Source organism: Lepus europaeus, chromosome 18 (genome assembly GCF_033115175.1).
Source record: "Lepus europaeus isolate LE1 chromosome 18, mLepTim1.pri, whole genome shotgun sequence".
NCBI classification, from domain to species: Eukaryota; Metazoa; Chordata; class Mammalia; order Lagomorpha; family Leporidae; genus Lepus; species Lepus europaeus.
Window position 1 is genome coordinate 46,601,559 of NC_084844.1, and position 22,140 is coordinate 46,623,698.

The 22,140-nt window shown below is 50.1% G+C and overlaps 1 protein-coding gene and 1 pseudogene across 1 annotated transcript in view; one reads left to right on the forward strand and one right to left on the reverse strand.

Moving 5' to 3' along the window:
- Positions 1–1,759: 1,759 nt before the first annotated feature.
- Positions 1,760–22,140, reverse strand: part of PITPNA (phosphatidylinositol transfer protein alpha) — a 45,692-nt gene continuing 25,311 nt past the window's right edge. The window contains exons 5-12 of the mRNA XM_062215459.1: positions 20,392–20,399; positions 19,309–19,383; positions 17,607–17,690; positions 13,819–13,896; positions 13,556–13,666; positions 12,245–12,367; positions 2,979–3,047; positions 1,760–2,086 (exon numbers count right to left, since the gene is read on the reverse strand). Coding sequence (XP_062071443.1) covers positions 3,003–3,047; positions 12,245–12,367; positions 13,556–13,666; positions 13,819–13,896; positions 17,607–17,690; positions 19,309–19,383; positions 20,392–20,399 — 524 coding nt within the window. The 3' untranslated portion in view covers positions 1,760–2,086; positions 2,979–3,002. The remainder of the gene's footprint in view (positions 2,087–2,978; positions 3,048–12,244; positions 12,368–13,555; positions 13,667–13,818; positions 13,897–17,606; positions 17,691–19,308; positions 19,384–20,391; positions 20,400–22,140) is intronic.
- LOC133776789 (protein PBDC1-like) lies at positions 14,135–15,827 on the forward strand (annotated as a pseudogene).

Below are 22,140 nucleotides of genomic sequence, written 5' to 3' on the forward strand. Positions count from 1 at the left end.
CCCAGCAGCAACACTGTCCACGAGGGCAGAGCAGACCAGTGACGTTCTTCCTTGATGCTCATGTGGGCAGGCGCCCCATAGCCAAGCTGACCCCAGGAATGCTAGCTCAGCTCAGTGGGATGCTTTCAAACTGGGGCAACAGGGAGCAGTGGGAGTAGTCAGAGACACAAGCCCCACCCCACCCCACCACCCCAAGCACTGACATGGTATGTGGGGATCTCAAACAGCTGAAGGAAGGAGAGGGCCCTGCTGACCCTCAGGCCCCGTAAGCCACCGCGGCCTAGAATATGTTTGTGTTTTCCAGGATGACCCACATCTGGACTTCACCTAGTTGATGAATGAAGAAGGAACATCTTTAAGCACAAGTATAATTAATAGCTAATACAGAGCTTGTAGGAAAACATTTACATTTCTCTCCAGTAGGAATGCCTCTTCTCCAACTTTCCCAGTCAGATAAATGCTACCAGCATTGAGATGCTAATAACCAACTGAAATGCCCCACGTCATTAAACACCCACAAGGTGAGGAGACTAATATGGAGGTGTCTGTAACAGGGCATCTCCTGGTCCCAGAGGGACCTCAGTGAAGGTCAGAGCTAACCATGCTGAGGGGTCTAAGTCTGTCCACCTTTGCCCAGGAGACCCACAGGGAAGCAGCCACCAGGATGGCACAGGTGCAGTCCTGTGAGACACTCCCTTATTGCACTTAGAAATGAGTAAGGCAAACATAAGGATAAATTATCCCATCCCACATCTCACTCCCCAGCAGATCTGGTCTGATATGGGCCCAGGCCAGGCTGGGCTTGGATCGCACACTCAAGCTGACATACTTCACAAGGTCTGGGAAATGTCAGGTGAGACCACAGCTGGCTCAGATTCCCCCACCAGCGAGGCATACGCAAATTCTGCCAAGTCGTAGGAGACGGAAGCAGCTTTTACTCCTCTGGAGCCTGCACTCTTCACCAGCCTACTTCGGCAGAGGTCTATACTATGGTCACTATTTGCTTTTGATTGTCCAGGACAGAACTCAGCATGGGAGCAGGACGAGCTGAGTTCTCGATTCCCAAATTCCTTTCCAGCAACTGGAGGCAAGACGGAACATGTTCTGGAAAAAAGCTTTTTGCATGCTCATTTTGTGCAGCATGGAAAGATCAGGACTCTTGCATCCTAACCAACCTCAAAGACAGAGGACAGGGATCTAAGAAAGCACAGAGAAAAGAGGATTATTGCTGAGTGGCAGCACCAGCCCGAAAGGGAAGAGGAGCGTGGACATACAGAGCTCCTCCGGGTCAGACTGATCGATATATATGGGGCAGACTCACGTCTAGGGGCCGCACTGGACAGTTCCCTCCAGGTGGAGAGCTGACCGGGGTGCTCTGTAGGCTCTACAGAGAGAGTCCTACAGAGTGGGCAACAGGGGGGCCTGGAAGCCACAGCTGTTCCTAAGAGTAGTAATCAGAGATGCAATGCCTGGGGCTGGGGGTTTTGTGTTACATTTTCTACAGCAGAGATGCTGGCCTTGGGTCCTTCCTTGGTGCTTAGAGCACTCTATAAACAGTGGGTTACTGGGAGCAGAAGTCAGAGTTAGCAAGCCACATTGCTCTTTTGTGGAACTAGGGGAAAACTGTATTTCTAACTCATCCTCTCTCCCCAGGTGAGCACTCAAAATTGCAAAGACCTGCCCAGGAAGCAAAATACCTCAGTTTATCCCAAGGTCGAAAACAAATGAACTTCAATCACCACATCACAAAAGGCAGCTATTTTGAAAGACTAAAAATGTCACTTGGAAATAAAGGGGGGGGGGGGGCACACAGAGAACCGGGTCAGAACACAATGGAGAGAGAGGGAGGAGCTGTAAATACAGCACCTACACGTCACATATCTCAGAGGAGCAGGCTCCCGCACACACGGGCTTTGTAATACCAGGCGGTCTATTTGTTCACAATATTAAAGGACATCTAGAATTAGCTACAGAAGGGGTCGAAAGTTGCCTGAAGAATGGGCACAGAAAGGCTGCGTCCGAAGATGGCCGGTCACTCGGGAGGGTGGAGCTGCTGGGCCTTCCTGTTGACCACTGTCTTGCAAAACTAGAAGAGAAAGAGGATCATTAAGGAAGCAGCAGGGAAAACAGAAACACACAGGAAATCATCTTGAATGGGGATTTCAAAGGGAGGAGGGATGCCAGCTGGTGTGGAAGGGGGTGTGACTAAGGCCCCAGGGTGACTGGGAAGCTGGCCTCACAATCCACCTAGTCCCACCCTTCTGTCCCCCAGACGCTGTTCTAAGAGCATGATGCAGAGAGCAGAGCTTGGCATCACTGCTGGGGAGACCTCAGGCCTCATCAGCCTTAGTGCGAGCACAGTCGGTTTTTATTTGATAAAAACAAGGCTAATGGGGAGCAGGGCCAGGCTTCTTTACATGATTAAGAGCATTCAGCTGCTGGAATGATGGTGGAGGTGACAGGGCACCGGGTACAGGAACATCCTGGTCCTAAGACCTGGGCAGAAACGCTTCCTGCTGGGGACAGCTACTACACAGGACCAAGGAGGAAAAAGAGCACCAGACACAACAATGAGTGCCAAGAGAAGGTGTGTGGCCAGCAAGTCTTCCAAGGGAAGAACAGGGAACACCGGTGTTTGGGAGCCTGGCTCTGGTGTGGAGGTCACAGGTGGTACCCCAGCCTGCCAGCTTCAGTGTGACACAGCTCGGGCTGCTGGTGAACTTTGCTTCTGCATCAACCCTCCTCTCCCCGCCCCTGCCCCCAGGTTTTTACCACCCTGTCCGCGTGTCTACCCAGACAGATCTTTATAAACATGTCCCTGGATGTCCTAATCCTCATAATGTCTTTTACGTAGTGTGGCAGTCATTACTAGAGGAATGAAGTTATGTTCTCAGACTCCATGGTGAGCTGCTGGGGCCTTGAGGACTCAGGCTGGTTTTAGCTCCTATGACATGCGCAGTGAGAAATTCGGTACATACAGTGCAGAAGGGGGAGAGGTGCCTCTAGTCATCCGCTGTCATTCCTTTCACTGGGTCCTTTTGTCTCATCTGGAACAGAAAAAGCAGGAAAAATGGAAGGTTCTTGGTCCGCCATAAATAAAGCTGCCTTCTCATCCAGCCAAAACAGGATGGGGCATTTTTCTGTGCACAAAGCAGGAAATCAGGATAGAATTCTCCCCTCCTAAAGCAAAGCCATGCCATCTATGGCTGTTACTGACCCCCCATCCATCATGTCTACATCACTGTTGGGGTCAATTCTCGGGCCACTCTTTCATTCGTATATACAGCAGACATTTATGAAGCAAGCCTTCTGTGCTGGGAACTTCTACAAGGCTGGAGGGTGCCCTCCCTTGTCATCAGCAAGACCAAGGTAAGGGGCTTGGGTGGGGCAGGGGATTGTCCTTGTCCTCCCAGAGGCCCTGACCACATCACTCTTCCTGAGTGATATGATGATAATTATACCCAGTGTCTTGGTCTTTCTGGACAGTTTTCTCAAAGCTGATCACAATGATTGCCTGAGGCATTTGTGGACTCATGGGAATTAGAATCTACGTGAGCTGGACCGTAGGTGAGTCATAAAATTTGTATCTGGCAGGGCAGAGGACACATACATCACTGTGTGTCTGATGGGACAGGATGACTAAGGGGAAGCGCTTCTTTGTCTTCCCGCTAATCTCGATTTCTGTAATAATAAAGTAGAGACAGTAACATAGATCATGATTCATGATGTTGTAAAGATTAGAAAAGATAGCATGTAGGGTACTTGGAGCAGAGTACTGGTCGTGGTAGACACTCAGGACATGTTACCTATGATCTCTCTTTGTTCCAAACACTGTTCTATAGCACAGGAGATGTGAACACGGGCCCTGAAGAACCCGCAGTGGTAATCTACAGTGCCTTTCAGAGTTACGTTCTGGTCACTGAAACTTGAACACTGCTGTACTTCACACAGGGGACATTTTCAAAATACACTTTCTGCCACATTTCAAACCAATTTCTATTGCTCCCCTCACCCCCATAATAGTAAGGCCATGCAGAAGCTGGTGGTTCTCTCCTGAGGTTCTAATAGTCATTGTTCCTGACAGTGATGATCATAATTATACGAAATGGCCGAGGTTTTCTCAAACTTGATCAATATAAAGCCTGGGAGCACTGGTGGATCCTTGGGCCCCAGACCTGATGAACTAGAATCTACGAGAGATGGACCATAGGTGAGTCCTAACATATCTCACTTTCCATTGTCCCCAGCAGAGATCCTCCACTCCAAGCAGAAGAGTTTTTCTGAAAGCAAGGCAGCGAGTGTGGCTGGCACTGCAGCTCACTAGGCTAATCCTCTGCCTGCGGCGCCAGCACCCTCGGTTCTAGTCCCAGTTGGGGTGCCGGATTCTGTCCTGGTCACTCCTCTTCTAGTCCAGCTCTCTGCTGTGGCCCGGGAGTGCAGTGAAGGATGGCCCAAGTGCTTGGGCCCTGCACCCGCATGGGAGACCAGGAGGAAGCACCTGGCTCCTGGCTGCGGATCAGCGCAGTGCGCCGGCCATAGTGGCTGTTTGGGGGGTGTGAACCAACAGAAAAAGGAAGACATTTCTTTCTGTGTCTAACTCTGCCCATAAAAAAAAAAAAAAAAAAAAAAAAAAAAAAAAAAAGGCAGCAAGTGTGCGCTTACTCCCAGTCCCAACCTTTGAGCAGGTTCTTAGCTGAACGTGGGAAGCCCATCTCCTATAGCTTCTGTGGAATCACACTTTTCTGAATATCTCTAAAAGTATAGATGTAAAAGTTTCCTAGATCTTGGTTTCCAAACACCACTGTCTATTAGCGTTCCCTGAGATAACAGCCAGTCCCAAGCCCAGGTCATGGACAAAACAAGACAAGCCTGGAAAACGTGCCGCACGTGAACAACAGCTGTAACACCACCAGGCATGACAGAATACCAGAACACTGAATCTGTAAAAGTCTGGCCTAAAGTACATCAGCTGGGTCTAATCACGCAGAAACATCACACAAACCCAAATGCAGAGACTTTCCACACAATGACCAGCCTATAACTTGAAAAATGTTGCAGGCTGGAAGTCCAGCAGACCCTGAGGGCTGCTCCAGACTGAGAGCTGTGTGGCCCGGCACAGCGTGACCCAGGGCCTGTCCTGCTCTAGGGAGTGCAGTCCACAGGCCAAGAGGGTGTGCGGGTTCTCAGCAGTCTTCTTGCCGATTTTCTGTATTTGAAACTCTTCTAGAATAAAAATTTTTTAAACGAAAAAAACCTGCTCACTGAATGTCTGCTGACTAGTGACCATTCACATACATTTTCAATACATTTCAAATGCATTTGCAGATGTACTATCTCGAGAACAAACCGTGGGCCTCGCCTGGCTCCTGGGGGGTTCACTGCCACTTTCATTACTGATGAACGCAAAGCTAGGTTCTGTTTCCTCACTCTGAAACAGTTCCAACGCCCCAGCAAAGAGCATGTTAGCCTCCCCTCGGCCTCCTCCAGAGGCCGTCACTGAAATACACCTCATTATTTCACTCTCATAATGGACTGCTCAAGAATGTCTAGTCCCTGTTTCCTGGGGACATGAAACATGGGACATGAGGGGTTTATCTGATGTTTGTGGTGCTCCTTGGATCTAGTCAAGGTAAGCTTCAACTACAGTTGAAGAACATGAAAACAAACTCCAATCCTCATTTTCTTTAATTAATTTTTTTTTTTCATTTTATTTGAAAGGTAGAGAGTTCTTAACACCTGCTGGTTCATTTTCCCAAATACTTGCAACAGTCAAAGCCAGGTCTCCCACATGAGTAGCAGAAACCCAAGTATCAGAGCCATCATCTGCAGCCTCCCAGGCACATTACCAGGGAGCTGGATCAGAAGTGGAGTGGCCAGTGCGCACTGGTGCCCTTATGGGATGCCAGCATTGAAGGCTGCGACTTAACCAGGTACACCACAATGTCAGCCACAAGCCTTAAATTCTTTCATTTCATTTGTGGGAATTTATTCTAAGGAAATCATCTTGATTACCAGCTTAAAAGAACAAAGATTTTCATCATAATGAAAACCTAGAAACATCAATGAAAATCTAACATCGGGAAATGATAGTGTACACAAGTCCCGAGTCCAGGATACAGGCAAACAGATTTTCTTTCTTTTTTTTTTTTTTTTTGGACAGGCAGAGTGGACAGTGAGAGAGAGAGAGAGAGAAGAAAGGTCTTCCTTTACCGTTGGTTCACCCTCCAATGGCCATTATGGCCGGCATACCGCGCTGATCCGAAGCCAGGAGCCAGGTGCTTCTCCTGGTCTCCCATGCGGGTGCAGGGCCCAAGGACTTGGGCCACGGCAGAGAGCTGGACAGGAAGAGGGGCAACCAGGACAGAATCCGGCGCCCCAACCGGGACTAGAACCCGGGGTGCCGGCACCTCAGGCGGAGGATTAGCCTAGTGAGCCACGGCGCCGGCCAACAGATTTTCTTAAACACGTAACACATTTAAAATGTGAATTTCCTTTTCCCTGGCTTACTGTCTACACAGTTAACAAAGGCCCAGGGTTTTTGTTTTATTTTTTAAAAAAAGATATATTTTTTAAAAATGTTATTTGAAAGGCAGAGACAGGTGCACAAAGGAAACAGACATACTGATCTTCCATTGCTGGTTCCCTCCCCAAATGCCTGCAACAGCTGGGGTTGGTCCAGAACTGAACCTGGGTCTCCTATGTGGGTGGCAGGGACCCACTTGCTAATGTACTCCCATGGGTGCACATTAACTGGAATTGGGAGCAGAGCTGGGATTGGAATCCAGAATCGCCAATATAGGATGTAGGTATGTAGGTATCCTGAACAATGTTAACTGCTGTGCCAAACACCCACCCCCTGCTAGGGGTGGGACTCTGTTACTATTATTATTTTTAAACTTTTTTTTTTTTTTTGGACAGGCAGAGTGGACAGTAGAGGGAGACAGAGAGAAAGGTCTTCCTTTTTGCCGTTGGTTCACCCTCCAATGGCCACCGCGGTAGGCGCGCTGCGGCCGGTGCACCGTGCTGATCCGATGGCAGGAGCCAGGTGCTTATCCTGGTCTCCCATGGGGTGCAGGGCCCAAGCACTTGGGCCATCCTCTACTGCACTCCCTGGCCACAGCAGAGAGCTGGCCTGGAAGAGGGGCAACCGGGACAGGATTGGTGCCCCGACCGGGACTAGAACCCAGTGTGCCGGCGCCGCAAGGCGGAGGATTAGCCTGTTAAGCCACGGCGCCGGCCACTATTATTATTTTTAGAGATTTATTTATTTGAAAGGCAGAGTTACAGAGAGAAAGAGGAAGACAGACTACTATGCATTGGTTTCAAGAACAAGAGTCCTGTGGCAGTGCAATGGCGTAATGGGTAAAGCTGCTGCCTGAAGTGCTCGTATCCCATATGGGCGCCAGTTCAAGTCCAGGGTGTTCCACTTCTGATCCAGCTCCCTGCTATGGCCTGGGAAAGCAGCGGAAGATGGCCCAAGTTCTTAGGCCCCTGCATCCATGTGGGAGATCCGGAAGAAGCTCCTGATTCCTGGTTCTCAGATTGGCACAGCTCCAGTCGTTGTAGCCATTTAGGGAGTGAACCAACAGATGGAATATCTCTCTCTCTTTCTCTCTCTGCCTCTCTAATTCTGCCTTCAAAATAAATAAATAAATAAATCTTGCAAAAAAAAAAAAAAGAATTGTAATTCCTACTGCAAAGTTGTAGCTAATCTTGACAGGTTGAATACATGCACTTGTCTAATTCCCAAATCCTACTAAAATGATATTAAAGGAATTTTTTTCAAAAAAGATATAAAACCATAAAAACAAGAGAGGAAATGGCAGCAGGGCCGAGATGGAACATTCTGGAAGACGGAAAGAGGAACTGAGCAGCAGACAGTTAAGCAGCCGAACAATCTGTGCTGCAGTTTCTCCAGAGGCTCAGGAACTGGAAGCCCCGAGCGCCTCTGAAGGTGGGAGCGCAGGTGGGCAGAAAACAGGAGATTGCTTCAAAGTCCAGAAAGAACAGTTAGGCCCTGGTGTTCCCTCCCTCTGCTCTGGAAGTCAATCAGCAGCCCTGCTTGCAGCCACAACAAAAGCCAGCAGGTTCATTCTCTGGAGGCACCGAGGGAAGCCTCAGCTTGTGACTCCGGCTCAGCTATGGGAGAGGTGGGCATGTGCAGAGTGAGAGGACCGGATTAAAACAGTTGATGGCATGGGAACCTGCCAAGGCCCCTCCAGCTTGGTGCCCAGAATGCTGGCTGCCTATCTTGTTCCTAGAGCAAGACACTGGGAAGTTCTCTCTAGGCCAAGTAAGCAGCCGCCTCCAAAAGCCCCGGCAACCTGAAGCAAGGGCTGCCTACCACCTGAGTACCCTGCCATGGAGCCCACCTACTGACCTGCAGAGAGCCACCCCTACAAACCACAGGTCCAACACATGCTGGACAAAGGAGTTCAGAGGAAACAAACACAATTCACGGAACAGACAAAGCTCAAAAAGCAAACTACCTTCACACTGGAAGAAAGATGTATTTAAAAAAGAACAGAGGCCAGCACCATGGCTCACTTGGCTAATCCTCCGCCTGCTGCGCCAGCACCCCGGGTTCTAGTCCCAGTCAGGGCGCCGGATTCTGTCCCGGTTGCCCCTCTTCCAGGCCAGCTGTCTGCTGTGGCCAGGGAGTGCAGTGGAGGATGGCCCAAGTGCTTGCACCCGCAAGGGAGACCAGGAGAAGCACCTGGCTCCTGGTTTCGGATCGGTGCAGTGCCGGCCTTAGCGGTCATTATGGGAGTGAACCAATGGAGGGAAGACCTTCTCTCTGTCTCTGTCTATAACTCTCTCTGTATTTCTCTCTCTCTAACTCTACCTGTCAAAAAAAAAAAAAAAAAAAAAAAAAAAAAAAGAACAGAGAACAAGAAATGCTTTAAACATTTTTTTACTCAACATAAGAGAAAGAAATAATTAACACTAGAAGAGTGTTAATTAGCTGTGGTGCAGCGGTTAAGCTGCTGCTTGCAACCCTGGCTTTGGAGCTCTGATTCAAGTTCCAGCTGCTCTGCTTCTAATCCAGCTCCCTGCTAACGTGCCTAGGAAGGCAGCAGCAGAAGCCACGAATACCTGGGCCCCTGCCACAGTCTTAAGAGACCCAGATGAAATTTCAGGCTCCTGGCTTTGACATGGCCCAGCCAAGGCTGTCGCAGCCATTTAGGGAGTGAATGGAAGATAGATTCCTTTTCCTTCTTTCTCTGTAATTTTTTCAAATAAATCTTAAAATTTTTTTTTCCTAGGGGGCTGGCATGGTGGTGTAGCGGGTAAAGCCACCACTTGATGTCAGCATCCCATATGGGCACTGGCTTGTGTCTCAGCTGCTCCACTTCCAATCCAGTTCCCTGCTAATGGCCTGGGAAAAGCAATGGAAGACGGCGCAAGTGCTTGGGCCCTGCACCCATGTAAATGACCTGGATGGAGTTCTAGGAACTCCATCTGTTTGGCTCAGCCAACAATGGCTGCTGCAGCCATCTGGGGGAATGAACCAGTGGATGGAAGATCTCTTTCTTTTTCCCTCTCCTCTTTGTCACTCTGCCTTTCAATTAAATAAATAAATCTCTTTTAAAAAATTTGACAGAGTTAGACAGTGAGAGAGAGAGAGAGAGAGAGACAGAGAGAAAGGTCTTCCTTCCTTTGGCTCACCCCCAAATGGCTGCTACAGCCAGCGCTGTGCCGATCCAAAGCCAGGAGCCAGGTGCTTCTTCCTAGTCTCCCATGTGGGTGCAGGGCCCAAGCACTTGGGCCATCCTCCACTGCCCTCCTGGGCCACAGCAGAGAGCTGGCCTGGAAGAGGAGCAACCGGGACTAGAACCCGGCACCCATATGGGATGCTGGCGCCGCAGGCAGAGGATTAACCTAGTGAGCCACAGCGCCAGCCCTAAATAAATAAATCTTTAAAAAATAATTTAAAAAAAAGACTAGAAAAAACAAGTGTGTGTTTTGTATGATGTGCATATATGTATATGTATACTTACATACATATATGTACTATATATATACATATATGTATATATGTTTGTTTTTGTAAAGATTTATTTGAAAGGCAGAGTAACAAAGAGAGAGAGAGAGGGAAGGACAGAGTGAGACATGTTCCATCCATTGGTTCACTCCCCAAATGACTACCATCGGCAGAACTGGGCCAAGCTGAAGCCAGGGGCTATGAACTCCAACTTGGTCTCCCACATAAGTTCAGGGGTCCAAGCACTTGCTGCTCTCCCAGGTACACCAGCAGAGAGCTGCATCAGAAGCAAAGCAACTAGGATTCAAATATGGGGTGTAGGGATTGTAAACAGCAGCTTCTCCAGCTGCAGCACCATGCCAGCCCCACTTACTTATTTACTTGTAAGGCACTCAGAGACAGAGTTCCCATTACTGGTTCATTCCCCTAAACGTCAACAACAGCCAGGGCTGGGCCAGGCGGAAGCCAGGAGGCTGGAACTCAATCCAGGTCTCCCACATGGGTGGCAGGGACCCAACTACTTGAGCCACCACTTGCTGCCTCCCAGGGAGCAGGAAGCTAGTTTATTTGTTTTAATTTATTTGAAAGGCAGAGAGACAGACAGAAATATATTTTTGGAAAGAGAAAAGAAAAAACAAAAAGACTTCCAACAAGCCTAGGGTACAGTTAGCAACATTAGGTTGTCTATAGTTGCTAAAGAGGTCAAAACAGGTCTGACTATGACATAGGCCTGGTTTTGCCTTTTCTTCTACTGAAAATAAGTTTTAGAATCCCAATTTCAAAGAGTTTTCTGCGTCAGCAGCAATCCTGGAGGACAGGGATGGTCTCAGGACTTGGCCCGTTCCTCCACAAAGTGGAGAGAGCAAACAGGGTGGGGCGTGAGGACGAATTCCCTTCCCTGAGGGCTCTCAAAACTGGGACCTGAGGAAGGCAGATCCAGTAGATCCTCTGGTGAGTTCTCCCTGCCAGCAGATGCTGCTTTGATGGCGGGCGGCGGGGGCAGCGGAACCGGGCTCCACACTGCACTCCAGTGCAAGTCTGCGTTCCTCCACTTGTTAACTCTTTTTCTTCTCTTTTAGAACAGGGTGATCAAAAGACTCAAGCCTCTCTTACACAGTCAGAACTGCCGGAGCCCTGGACACTGAACTCTGTCACGTCCTAAGAATCAGGAATTGTGCCCCAAATCCCGCCACTTACTGCCCAACGCAGCTGAGTAATAACAAAACATCCGCCTTCAACAGGAACTCACTCGGCCCAGTGCTCGGCGGTGAGTCAGCCGGGGAAGTATTGTCCCAGATGGCCAAGAGAGAGCCCTGTGGGGCCGGTTTCCTGGACTCTGACCAGCACCTCAATGCAGGGAACATGTGTGCAGCAACCAAGCCTGGCTCTCCCTTGGGGCACTCCTAGAGTTGGGCAGGGCTGCTGCAAAGTGAGGCCTGGGCTGGACTCTCAGGCTCCATGCCAAGCCCTAGCCAGGGCAAGGAGTGAGAAATGGATAGCAGCTCTTATGAAACAGAGCTTCCTGCCCTGTTTTTAGCTCCGAGAGAGCAGGAGGGCCCCAAACAGTGTTCAGAGGGAGGAGCAGATGCAAGTGAGGGAGAGCTGTGGTCTGGGGCCGGGCAGCCCCGGGCTGTTACCCTGACCACATCCCAGCAAGCAGTGCAGCGCTGGCGCTCAGGGCCCCGTCCCTCATCTGAGGGGGGCATCACTGCCACACCCTTCCTGCAGCGTGCTGGTGGGTTACTCACTGAGTCTCCCCTTGGGGGCCTCTTGGTGAAGCAGCCTCAAGTGAGTCAGCAGTGTGTGGTCTTCAGGGTCTTCTGGGATCTATGCCCAGGCCCCCAAAGCCAAAAGCTCCAAACTCTCAGAATAGCTCAAAGCTACCTTCTAGAGCGTCCGCTTCTGCCTGGGCTGCTGCTGTCCTCTGTGGGCAGCGAGTGTGGGGTTCACGGACCAGCCCAGCCCGCCTCTGTCCAGGGTCACCTGCCACCTGGGCTTTGAAGAATCCGTGCTGGCGGCTGGCTCACTCACTGGGCACGCAGCACCTGGCGCCATATGTGCCTCTGTGGACATGACACGACCTCAGCCACAATGTCCACTCACGGCACAGGCTGTTCTCCTGAGAGTGGCCATTCTACCTGGCATTGTATCTTCCCCACGGCAGACGCGGACATGGTCCTACAACTAAAGGGCAGTGCACCCAGAAGAGTGTCCCAGCATGGCAATCTCCTTAACATCCGTGGGTCCATCTGCACTCACTTCATCCAGCTGTCTCTTTGTCTCTTCTTCCATCCTTCGAATGTCATCCATGGTCAGGTCAACCCACTTATCAAGCCAACAGAACAGCTGCCTGTGGAAGTTTGTAAACAGACGCCTCTCTTGCTATAAAAAGGAAAAGCAAGTTAGGGCACAGAAGGTGAAGGCCACTCAACAACCCTCCTTCCCAGATCTCGGGCGACTCCCAGACTTCGCTGGGGGAGTAGGAGGAGTGCCGCCTGGCTAGCTTCTCGGGATCAGCCGCAGGTCAGTGACTTTTGCCTTCACACACCCAACAGGTGGAGCTTCCTGTGGGAGGGAGCCCCCAGGAAAGGACACAGTCTATCTCCCAGCGGGGCCCGTTTTAGGCAAGAGCTGGCTAAAGGTTAACAGGGGGAACTGAGAAAAGCAAATTCCAAAACTCATCATAGTTTCTTTCTTTCTCTCCCTCTCTGCCTCCCTGATCCGAGACCTTGAAGCAAGTGACAAAAAAGGGCTGACAGGGGAAGCTGAGAACTACACGGGCGCAAGCTCTAAGTAGATAGGAAACAGCCAGAGACCTCCACACCAGGGCTTTTCAAAGCCACACCTGGGCCCCTCCCCCATACAAAGATACCGCCTTTGTCACATGTGGGGCCTGGAGCCTCAGCGGCAGTCCAGCTGTGAGTCTCGGCCTGCTGCTGCTCTCTCTTCTCCTGTAATAAGCCTCTGCTGCTGTTGTCTGTGTGAGGGCCATTCAATTCACGGCCTGAAGCTCAAAAGAACCTGGACCAGGTCCTTGCCTTCCTACTCTCCATTCCCACAACGCATTGTCCAAAGTACTACCCAGACAGGCAGTACAAGAGCTCCCAGCCAAGCCAAGCCAATTTCCTTCTTGTCTCCAGTGCCTAACACCAGGTTACAACTGGCCAGGAGCTACGCGATGTGGCCCAAGAGTGAGGCGCTAACAATCAGAGAGTGAAAAGGCCATGAAATGCTTTAGGTCTGGCCAACCGAGCCATCAGGGCACTGGGGCATTTGGCATTTTGGCTCCCAGAAAAGAGACATTGGGTTTTGTTTATACTTCTATCTTCACAAGTCCCTTCCTATTGCCTTCTCTTGCCTCAGTTTCCCTCCCTGTCACACGTGGTGCCCCTGCATGGACACGAGAGCGAGGAAATCAGGGTTTAGGAAATCAAACTAGGAAACGTTCTAAGGTCGGCAACCCTAGGGCCCAGGTTATGTGGGTTGTATGATTTTCTCATGTTGGCCACCCCCCCGCCCCACATACATACACAAGGAGGCCACTGGGAAGGCCTTACCTCGGTCACTTACCTTATGTATAAAGTTTTCCACTTTGTTCTGCAGGCCCCACCACTTGAATTTGACAGTAACCAGTTTGTATGCACACATATATGGGCAGTCTTTCTGATTTACAAGTTCTTGCTGCATTAGAAACATACCCACAGGCAGGCCTGTGACTAAGAGGGCAGACCTCAGGGTGTCCCTTAGCCCAGCCCCAGCCACTCCCCTCCTCCATAGGGAGCAGCCCACCCACACCATGTGGAGTCCCCTGGTGGTGAGGGTGTGAACTGCACCTTCCAATTTGGGCCCAAGGGTCCTCGGCCTGTTTTGATAGATTTAAATTTTGCGGGGTCTTCCTCTGCCTTGTAATCCTGGGAAAAATTGCAGAGTTGGGGTTGGAGGAGAGAGAGGGAGAGAAGGAAAGAGAGGAAGGGAGGAATAAGGGGAGATCAGATTTCTCATTAGCGTACACTGCCCACCAGTTCTGAGGCTGCTGGTGCACAGCACATATGGGAAAACGTCACAAACAAGAGGTAGAACTGTTTACGTTGGCCTCAGAAAAAAGCTCTGTGATTTCCCCTGCCAGGGCTGGTTTTCAGTTTCGCCAGGATGACAGTGCTGCAGACTGCCAGAGCCCGGACACATTTTCAGGCTCAGACGGACATTTCCAACTCGAGCATTCAAACACCTGGCACGGGTTTTTCAAAATACAGATTTCTAGGCCACCCCCTCTGGAACCCAGTGATAAAGAGTATCTGCATGTGAAGACAGCAAGGATTTTTACATTTTTTAAAAAATCTCTACAGATGGTTGTAAAACACAGCTAGGGAGGTGAGAACAACTGGCACCTCTGAAGTCGTCCAGTACCCTCTCCCTCTGGCTGGTTAAATAAAATCATTATTAGAAATGTTCCATGTATAGAACCTACCCTCTTGTCAGTCTCGTGTCACTGATGTATAACGCACTTGATTCTCTGTGTTAATTAACTACAACAACAGGTTAATTTTCGGCTGCAGGTGGGCTAAGCAAAAGCAAACTCAGTACAGCATCTACTTAACAGAAATAATGAAGACAGGCGCCAGTGCTAGAGCAGCAGTTAAGATACCGCTTGGGTCGTCAGCACCCTCTATCATATCCCGAATCAGAGTGATGGGTTTGAGTCCCAGCTCTGCTCCCATTTCCAGCCTCTTGCTAATGCACAACCTGGGAGACAGCAGTGACGGCTCCAATACTTGGGTCCCTGCCACCCACGTGGGAGACCCAAACTGAGTTTTGGGCTTCATGGCTTTGGCCTAGTCCACAGTGGCTGTTGCAAGCATTCAGGGAATGAACCAGCATATGGGAAATATCTGTCTTACTCTTTGATACTCACTCTCTCTTTCAAATAATTAAGGAAAAAAAACCCCAAGACCATAAATCACTCTTTCCTTATTTCCCAAAGCTAAGACATCAGTGTGTGCTTTTAAAAAACACACCTTCCCTACCACGGCCTCCCTCCACTCACACAGAACCACCAGAGCTGACACCGTAGCAGAGAATCACTTTGCGCTGGTACTCAGGCTGGGAAGCCAAGTCGCTCACTTCTGAGGCTTTCACTTCACTGAGAATGCTGTGCTTCAGCAACAACGGTTTTTGAAAACCACCAGTGAAGCAACACTTCCTGGGACCAGCAAGAAGGCTGGCAGTGGATGACTTGGTTTCCGTGGCACACGCTCTCTCTCTCCCAGCAGTCTTCCGGCAATAATCCAGATTCCGACATGGCTTGGGCCAGGAGAGCAATGCAGCATGCTTCAGTGTACCACAAGCTCATTCCATCAGTTGACCCCCAGTACCTGAAACTCACCAAAACGGTTGACCAAATCTGCTCAAGTTCCGAAAAATTTGAGAAACTCAAGATAGAAGTATTGGACCCAGAACAACTCCAGTCAGAATCGGCAGGAGAGAAGTTGAGAGCATTCTCCTTGAAGTTGGAAGGGACTGTGGAAGACTTGACTATGGTCCTCTGCTGCAACTAGATAGTTCTCAGGGTTACACTGAGGAAAACACCAGCTTTACCCCCAGAATACTTTTTGGCTACTGGAGTCGCTCAGAACCGGGAAGGTTGTAACAAGGAAGTTTAGTCGGTGTTCAGCACAAAGAATGAGAGAAAGCAGGGGTCAGTGGAGGACAGCAAGAGAACGCCGAGAAACAAGGAGAGAAAGGAGCCAACAGTGGAGGAGAAGTGGAGGGAGCTGCTGGAGAAGGAGAAAAAGAGAAAGAAGCGACAAAGAAATCTGAAGTGGGAAACGGCTATGTCCGGTGAACAGGAAACAGTGCTTCAGAGGCTTTGACAGCTGAGCCAAATGCCACCATGCTGTTTGCACACAGCCCTCTGGTTATAAATGTGTATCCTTGTGCAACTGAAGGGTGATCAGAGAGACCTCGCTCTAGCCTAAGAGTCAGGAGCTGCTCTAGTTGTTTTATGAACTGGCTTAAAGACTATTAGTGAGGCTTTAGTTGACTGTTGGTATATTGTTTCTCGACTCTCACTGCTGCTCAAGTAAGAAATTTTGTAAATAATGTCTTTCAGTTCTTAAAAAAAAACAACAAAAAAACCCCTACCAACCTTTTAAGAGTGGAGGTGGGGATATTGGACACAGAGGCCAAAGACAGTTTCATTTATTTTTGGAAATGCACAAACCAAGACTATTTTAAGTGTGCAGAGCTATCAGAGGAATAAGTACCACACCCCTGGGATACAACAGATGCTTCTGCCCTATCAGTGCATCAATGGGCAGAGTTAAACTCCTGTTTCCTAACTCCAACAAAGCCTCTGTAAACAAGAACAGCAATGACTGAGGAGGAACAAACCCCTTCACTTCCTGAACACACCCTTCCTGGGAGCACCAGAGTGAGCGGGCAGGACAGGCCTGGCACCGGTTCTCACCACGCCGTGCTCTGACAGTGGAGGTCCTTCTCCAGGCTCCTGCCGCAGTGTCTGTTACTCTGAAAAGTCCCCACCTCCTCGAGGGCAGGGCACTTGTCACACAGCCTGTACCCTCACCCAGAGATCAGAGAACCTAAGAGAGTGTTCCAAACACAATGAAGATTATTCATTTTCATTTTAGTTGAAAAGCAGAGAGAGAGAGACAGAACTTTCATCTGCTGGTACACTCCCCAAACGCCTACAACCCAAGGCTGGGCTAGGGCTAAGCCAGGAGTCCAGAATTCAGTTCAGCATCAGGGACCCAAGTACTCGAGTCATCGCCTGCTGCCTCTCAGAGTGTACATTAGCAGGAAGCTGGACTGGAAGCAGAGTGGCTGGGACTCGAATCAGGCACTCTAATATGGGATGCTGCATCTCAAGTGGTGTCTTAACCACTGTGCCGAACACCAGCCCCAGGAAATGTTTTTTAACTACTAGGTTGGAAAAATCAATTTGAGAACTCGTGCTCTGTTTTGTTTTTGTTTTGTTTTTTGACAGGCAGAGTGGACAGTGAGAGAGAGAGAGACAGAGAGAAAGGTCTTCCTTTTGCTGTTGGTTCACCCTCCAATGGCCGCCGCGGTAGACGTGCTGCAGCCGGCGCACCACGCTGATCCGATGGCAGGAGCCAGGTGCTTATCCTGGTCTCCCATGGGGTGCAGGGCCCAAGGACTTTGGGCCATCCTCCACTGCACTCCCTGGCCACAGCAGAGAGCTGGCCTGGAAGAGGGGCAACCGGGACAGGATCCGTGCCCCGACCGGGACTGGAACCTGGTGTGCCGGCGCCGCAAGGCGGAGGATTAGCCTAGTGAGCCGCGGCGCCGGCCGCTCTGGTTTTCTGGGCTAAGCGTTATTTCAGCAGGTGAAACACCCTGCCTACAGCACCTACACTGTCAGGCCAGAGGCCAAACAGGACACATCAATTTGGGTCACTATTTTCCTTATGGTATCTCTAAGACAAGACAAAGAAATTCTAATACTAATTGTAAAAAATATATATAAACAATATTCACCAGAGACAACTTCCTTTCCAGCCCAGCTGGGTTTGGTTCCCTGGTTTCTCTAACATTTAAAGTCATTTCTGCATCGCAAGGCCACTCACATCTTTAGAGTTCCTACCTTGCTAAGTACTTGGCTTCGATCTGCAATGTCTATATATACGACTTCCACATGTTTCCATGTCTCGGGCTCCAGTTTATGTACCTGCAGGAAGAAGTAAGACCACTGTGCAGTTTTGTCTCAGTCCCCAGAATAGTCGGCTAGGAAGAGCTGTTCCCACAGCCACAGGTGTAAGATTGTTACTGGTAAAGAATTAGATAAAGGCTTAACATTCCCAATAAATCTGAAATGCTCCCAAATTCAAAATATTTTGCAGACCATCATGATGGCACAAGTGGAAAACTCCACATCTGACCTCCCATAACAGGTTACAGTCAAAACACAGGTGTGAGAAGAAACATGTGTATAAAATTACCTTTGGGCTATATGTATAAGAAACACAAATGAACTGTGTTTAGACCTGGGGCCTATCTTCAAGCCATGTTATTGTGTCTATGCATATATTCCAGAATCTGAAACACCGCTGGTCCCAAGTATCTGTACAAAATGCTCCACAGGCATGGGAGAACGGATTTTAAGCAGCCACAACTCGGAGAACAGATGTGCTGACTCTGCAGGTTCAGCACCACTTCAGCAGGTCCAGATATCCTCAGGGCCCGACAGCACTTACATTGTGTCCTTGTGGCTATTTCCTCTTTGTAAACACTGGAAACACTCCTGGGCATGTTGCCTGCTCAACCACATACTCCTTACTGTGGTCAGGTTGTACACAGCATAATACAAAATTCAGGAAACAAATTCCAAATGTCCAAAAGGATATAACTGTGTGTGGCTCTTGCTTTTTTTTTTTTTTTTTTTTTTTCCACAGGCAGAGTGAGAACAGTGAGAGAGAGAGACAGAGAGAAAGGTCTTCCTTTGCTGTTGGTTCACCCCTCAGTGGCTGCTGTGGCTGGTGCACCACACTGATCCGAAGGTAGGCGCCAGGTGCTTCTCCTGGTCTCCCATGGGGTGCAGGGCCCAAGCACCTGGGCCATCCTCCACTGCCTTCCTGGGCCATAGCAGAGAGCTGGCCTGGAAGAGGGGCAACCGGGACAGCATCCGGCGCCCCAACCGGGACTAGAACCTGGTATGCCAGTGCCACAGGCGGAGGGCTAACCTATTGAGCCGCGGCGCCGGCCGGCTCTTGCTTGTCTCCCAGTCCCTACTGCCCCCAGATTCTACCCACACCGAATCCAAGCACATGAAAACGAGTTCCCACTGAGCAGTGTATCATCGCTCCTTCCAGATGAGTGCACAGTGTGCCACTACTTGGCTGCACTGCAGTTTCTCTGCTGTGTCATCTTTGGCTACACAAAGAACGCTGCAGTGGATCCTCCTGGATGTGTGTGACCTCACACACGTGAGAAAGGAACCGCCTGACAAACTCGCAGGGGAGGAACGGGTCGGGTAAAGGAGAAGTATTTTAAATTTGGGGAATTACTGCAGACTGTGCTCTAAAGAAGCTGTAATTTGGATGTTTTCAAAACACAGCTCCGCTGTGCATTTTAGGCCAACCTGAGCACTACATGAAGGCTTCTAAGGCATCTTGGAGACGACATTTTGCAAATCAGACTGGCAGGACAAGTCTAAGCAGAGGCCATTACCCTCCTGGCCAGGCAAAAGAGGGCCGGAGAGAGGACCCCATAGCCAGGTAAATCAGGCACCGCCTTAACACCCTGCTCTTGGGCCCAGAAGTCCCGGGGCTCTTGGAAGTACTACTTACATTCTCCTGGGTGCCAAGATCTGGTTTGTGCCAGGTTTCAATTTTAATCAGAAAGTCTTCTTTCATGTACTCATTCTGGAAGAGAAGAGAAAAAAATACCCCACAGTCAGTCACCAGGCACACAGCTGGAGAGGAACCATCTCCCATTACTGGATCACGGGCAGCCGGGAGACGCCTGCCTCTGCCTGACTGGACTGGGGGCCCACGATGTGCTAGGCCTGCTCTCTCCCACTCCAACCCTCCTCACAGCCTGTGAGGTCTGTAGCATCACCCTCACTTTACAGATGAGGAGAGTGGAGTGCAAAACAGGCTAGAGAGCCCCTCACGGAGCAGGCCTCAGAAACAGGTTGGACTGACTTTGGAGCAGCCCCGCTTAGCATTTGATGCACAAGGTGCTAACGGCTGCGAGCCGGTGGAGAGAGCTCCGGGAGACTTCCTCACCAAGCAGCCCGACACCAGCCCTGCTGTAGGTCTTTTCCTTAGCAACTCGACCTTCACGCCTATCTTTTCCCCGAACTGTTCCCTACCTGAGAATTTGCTTACCCCCTCCCTCCCCTAGTGCTTCTTCAAACATTGAAACGACTCCAATGAGGAGCACCTTAGCCCACGAACTTCTCAGCAGGAGCCGAGTTTCCCAGGAACTGACTGCGCTTACCAACAGGGACAAGGCACTTGGATGAACATGCCCACTGGTGCAGAGAGGGGACAAGTGTGGTGGGACGGCCGTGGAAGAGAAATCCAGAATTTTGCCAAGGGTCAGTGCCCCCGGCGGGTCAACAGATGCCCAGCCTGGGAAGGGATGTCACAATCAGCTCAGCTGAGCTGAGAGCTCTGTACAACCCCGGCCAGGCATGACCTGCCGATAGCCAAATGCATTATGCTGAGGGCTGACATGTCTCACATGAAGCCACGTGCCGACACAGCTCGAGGCTGAAGGCCACCACACCCAGCAAGTGCCTTTGTTGGACTGAGCGTCAACAGCTCCAAATCACTTGAGAGAGGGGACCACTCAGCATCTCTAGTGCAGTCACAGTTTCATGCTTCCCTTTCTTATAAACCATCTGCAACCCCGACAATACTTACTGTAATAACTGCTCCAAGGCAGGGACATGGAAAGAAGAGAGAAAAAGATTAATGAGGATGGATAAATACCTGCGCCCACCCCCAGGGACCACGAATAGCCAAGAATTCTCCATTCCCCACAGCTCACGCCATCATCACCTCCGAGCCCCAGTGAGTAAGGAATACGTCAACGTGCCAACCCTCAAGTGTCACTCACACTGGAGTCCCAAAAGACCAACCTGCAATTTAATTAAAGTGACACCACTGTGGACTTCCTGGGATTCTTTCCAGCTGGGCGAGGAAAGGGGCTGGCTCTGATCACACTGTCCTCAGAGCGTCCCTGGGCGCCCCACACCTCCACCTGCGCCCTCCTGGGGCACAGAGCAGGCGGCTCTGGCCCAGGCGCTGTCCTCTGCCCCTGTATGCTTCCTCTCACTGTAACCAGACCTGGCACACCCCACACTCCTGCTCATTGTAACAGGACCATCTCGAGAGCACAGCTCAATTATTGATCAGAGAAAATGCCTGCAGCTCCCCTATCGCTGGGAACAGACAAGCGCCCGGCTCATTCAGCACCTTCTGAGTTCAGGAGCTATCTCAATTTCTGGTGGGTGCGCCTTTGCCACGTTTGGAAGGTTAACGGGAATAGCAACCTCCCTATATCCAAAACTGAAACCAAGGTGAGCTCCGAGGCTGAAACCTAAGGGATGCGACTGCGATCCGTCATGTCCTAAAACCACCTACAGACCGTAACTCCCCCGCCCAGTGCGAGCCACCTGGAGGGAGCTCGCACCAAGATGGTAGCTGAGATGCCTATCCTGGGGGTCGGCATCCCACAAGTGCCTGGGCCCCTGCACCCACGTGGGAAACCCGGCACCACTCCAGCCATCGTGACCGTTTTGTTTGGGGACTGAACTGGCGGAGGGTGGACTCTCCATAACTCTGTCTTTCAAGTAAATAAATAGATATTTAAAAAAAAAAAAGGCTTATACTGCAGTTAGTACCCTGTTACCAACCTGAAGAAAAATCCCATTTTTAAAAATGTAAAGGGGCTGGTACTGTGGCACAGTGGTGGACTAAGACTATGCCTGTGGCGCCAGTATCCAATATGGGCACCAGTTCGAGCCCTGGCTGCTCCACTTCCAATCCAGCTCTCCATTATGGCCTGGGAAAGCAGTAGAAGATGGCCCAAGTACTTGGGCTCTGGAACCCAGTAGGGAGACCCAGAAGAAGCTCCTGGCTCCTGGCTTCAGATCGGCACAGCTCCAACTGTTATGGCCATTAGGGAGTGAATCAGCAGATAGAAGACCTTTCTCTCTGCCTCTTCCTCTCTCTGTCAGTAACTCTACCCCTCAAGTAAATAAATAAAATCTTTAAAAAAAATAGTAAAATAGGGGCTGGTGCTGTGGCACAGTAGGTTAATCCTTCACCTGCGCCGCCAGCATCCCATATGGCCGCCGGTTCTAGTCCCGGCTGCTCCTCTTCCAATCCAGCTCTATGCTATGGCCTGGGATAGCAGTAAAAGATGGCTCAAGTGCCCGGGCCCCTGCAACCACATGGGAGACCAGGAAGAAGCACCTGGCTCCTGGCTTCGGATCGGCGCAGTTCCGGCCGTTGCGGCCATTTGGGGAGTGAACCAGCAGATACAAGACCTCTCTATCTCTGTGTCTCTTCCTCTCACTTTCTGTAACTCTACCTCTCAAATAAATAAATAAAATATTAAAAAAATAAAATAAATTTCTGAAAATATAATAATAATAAAAATAAATG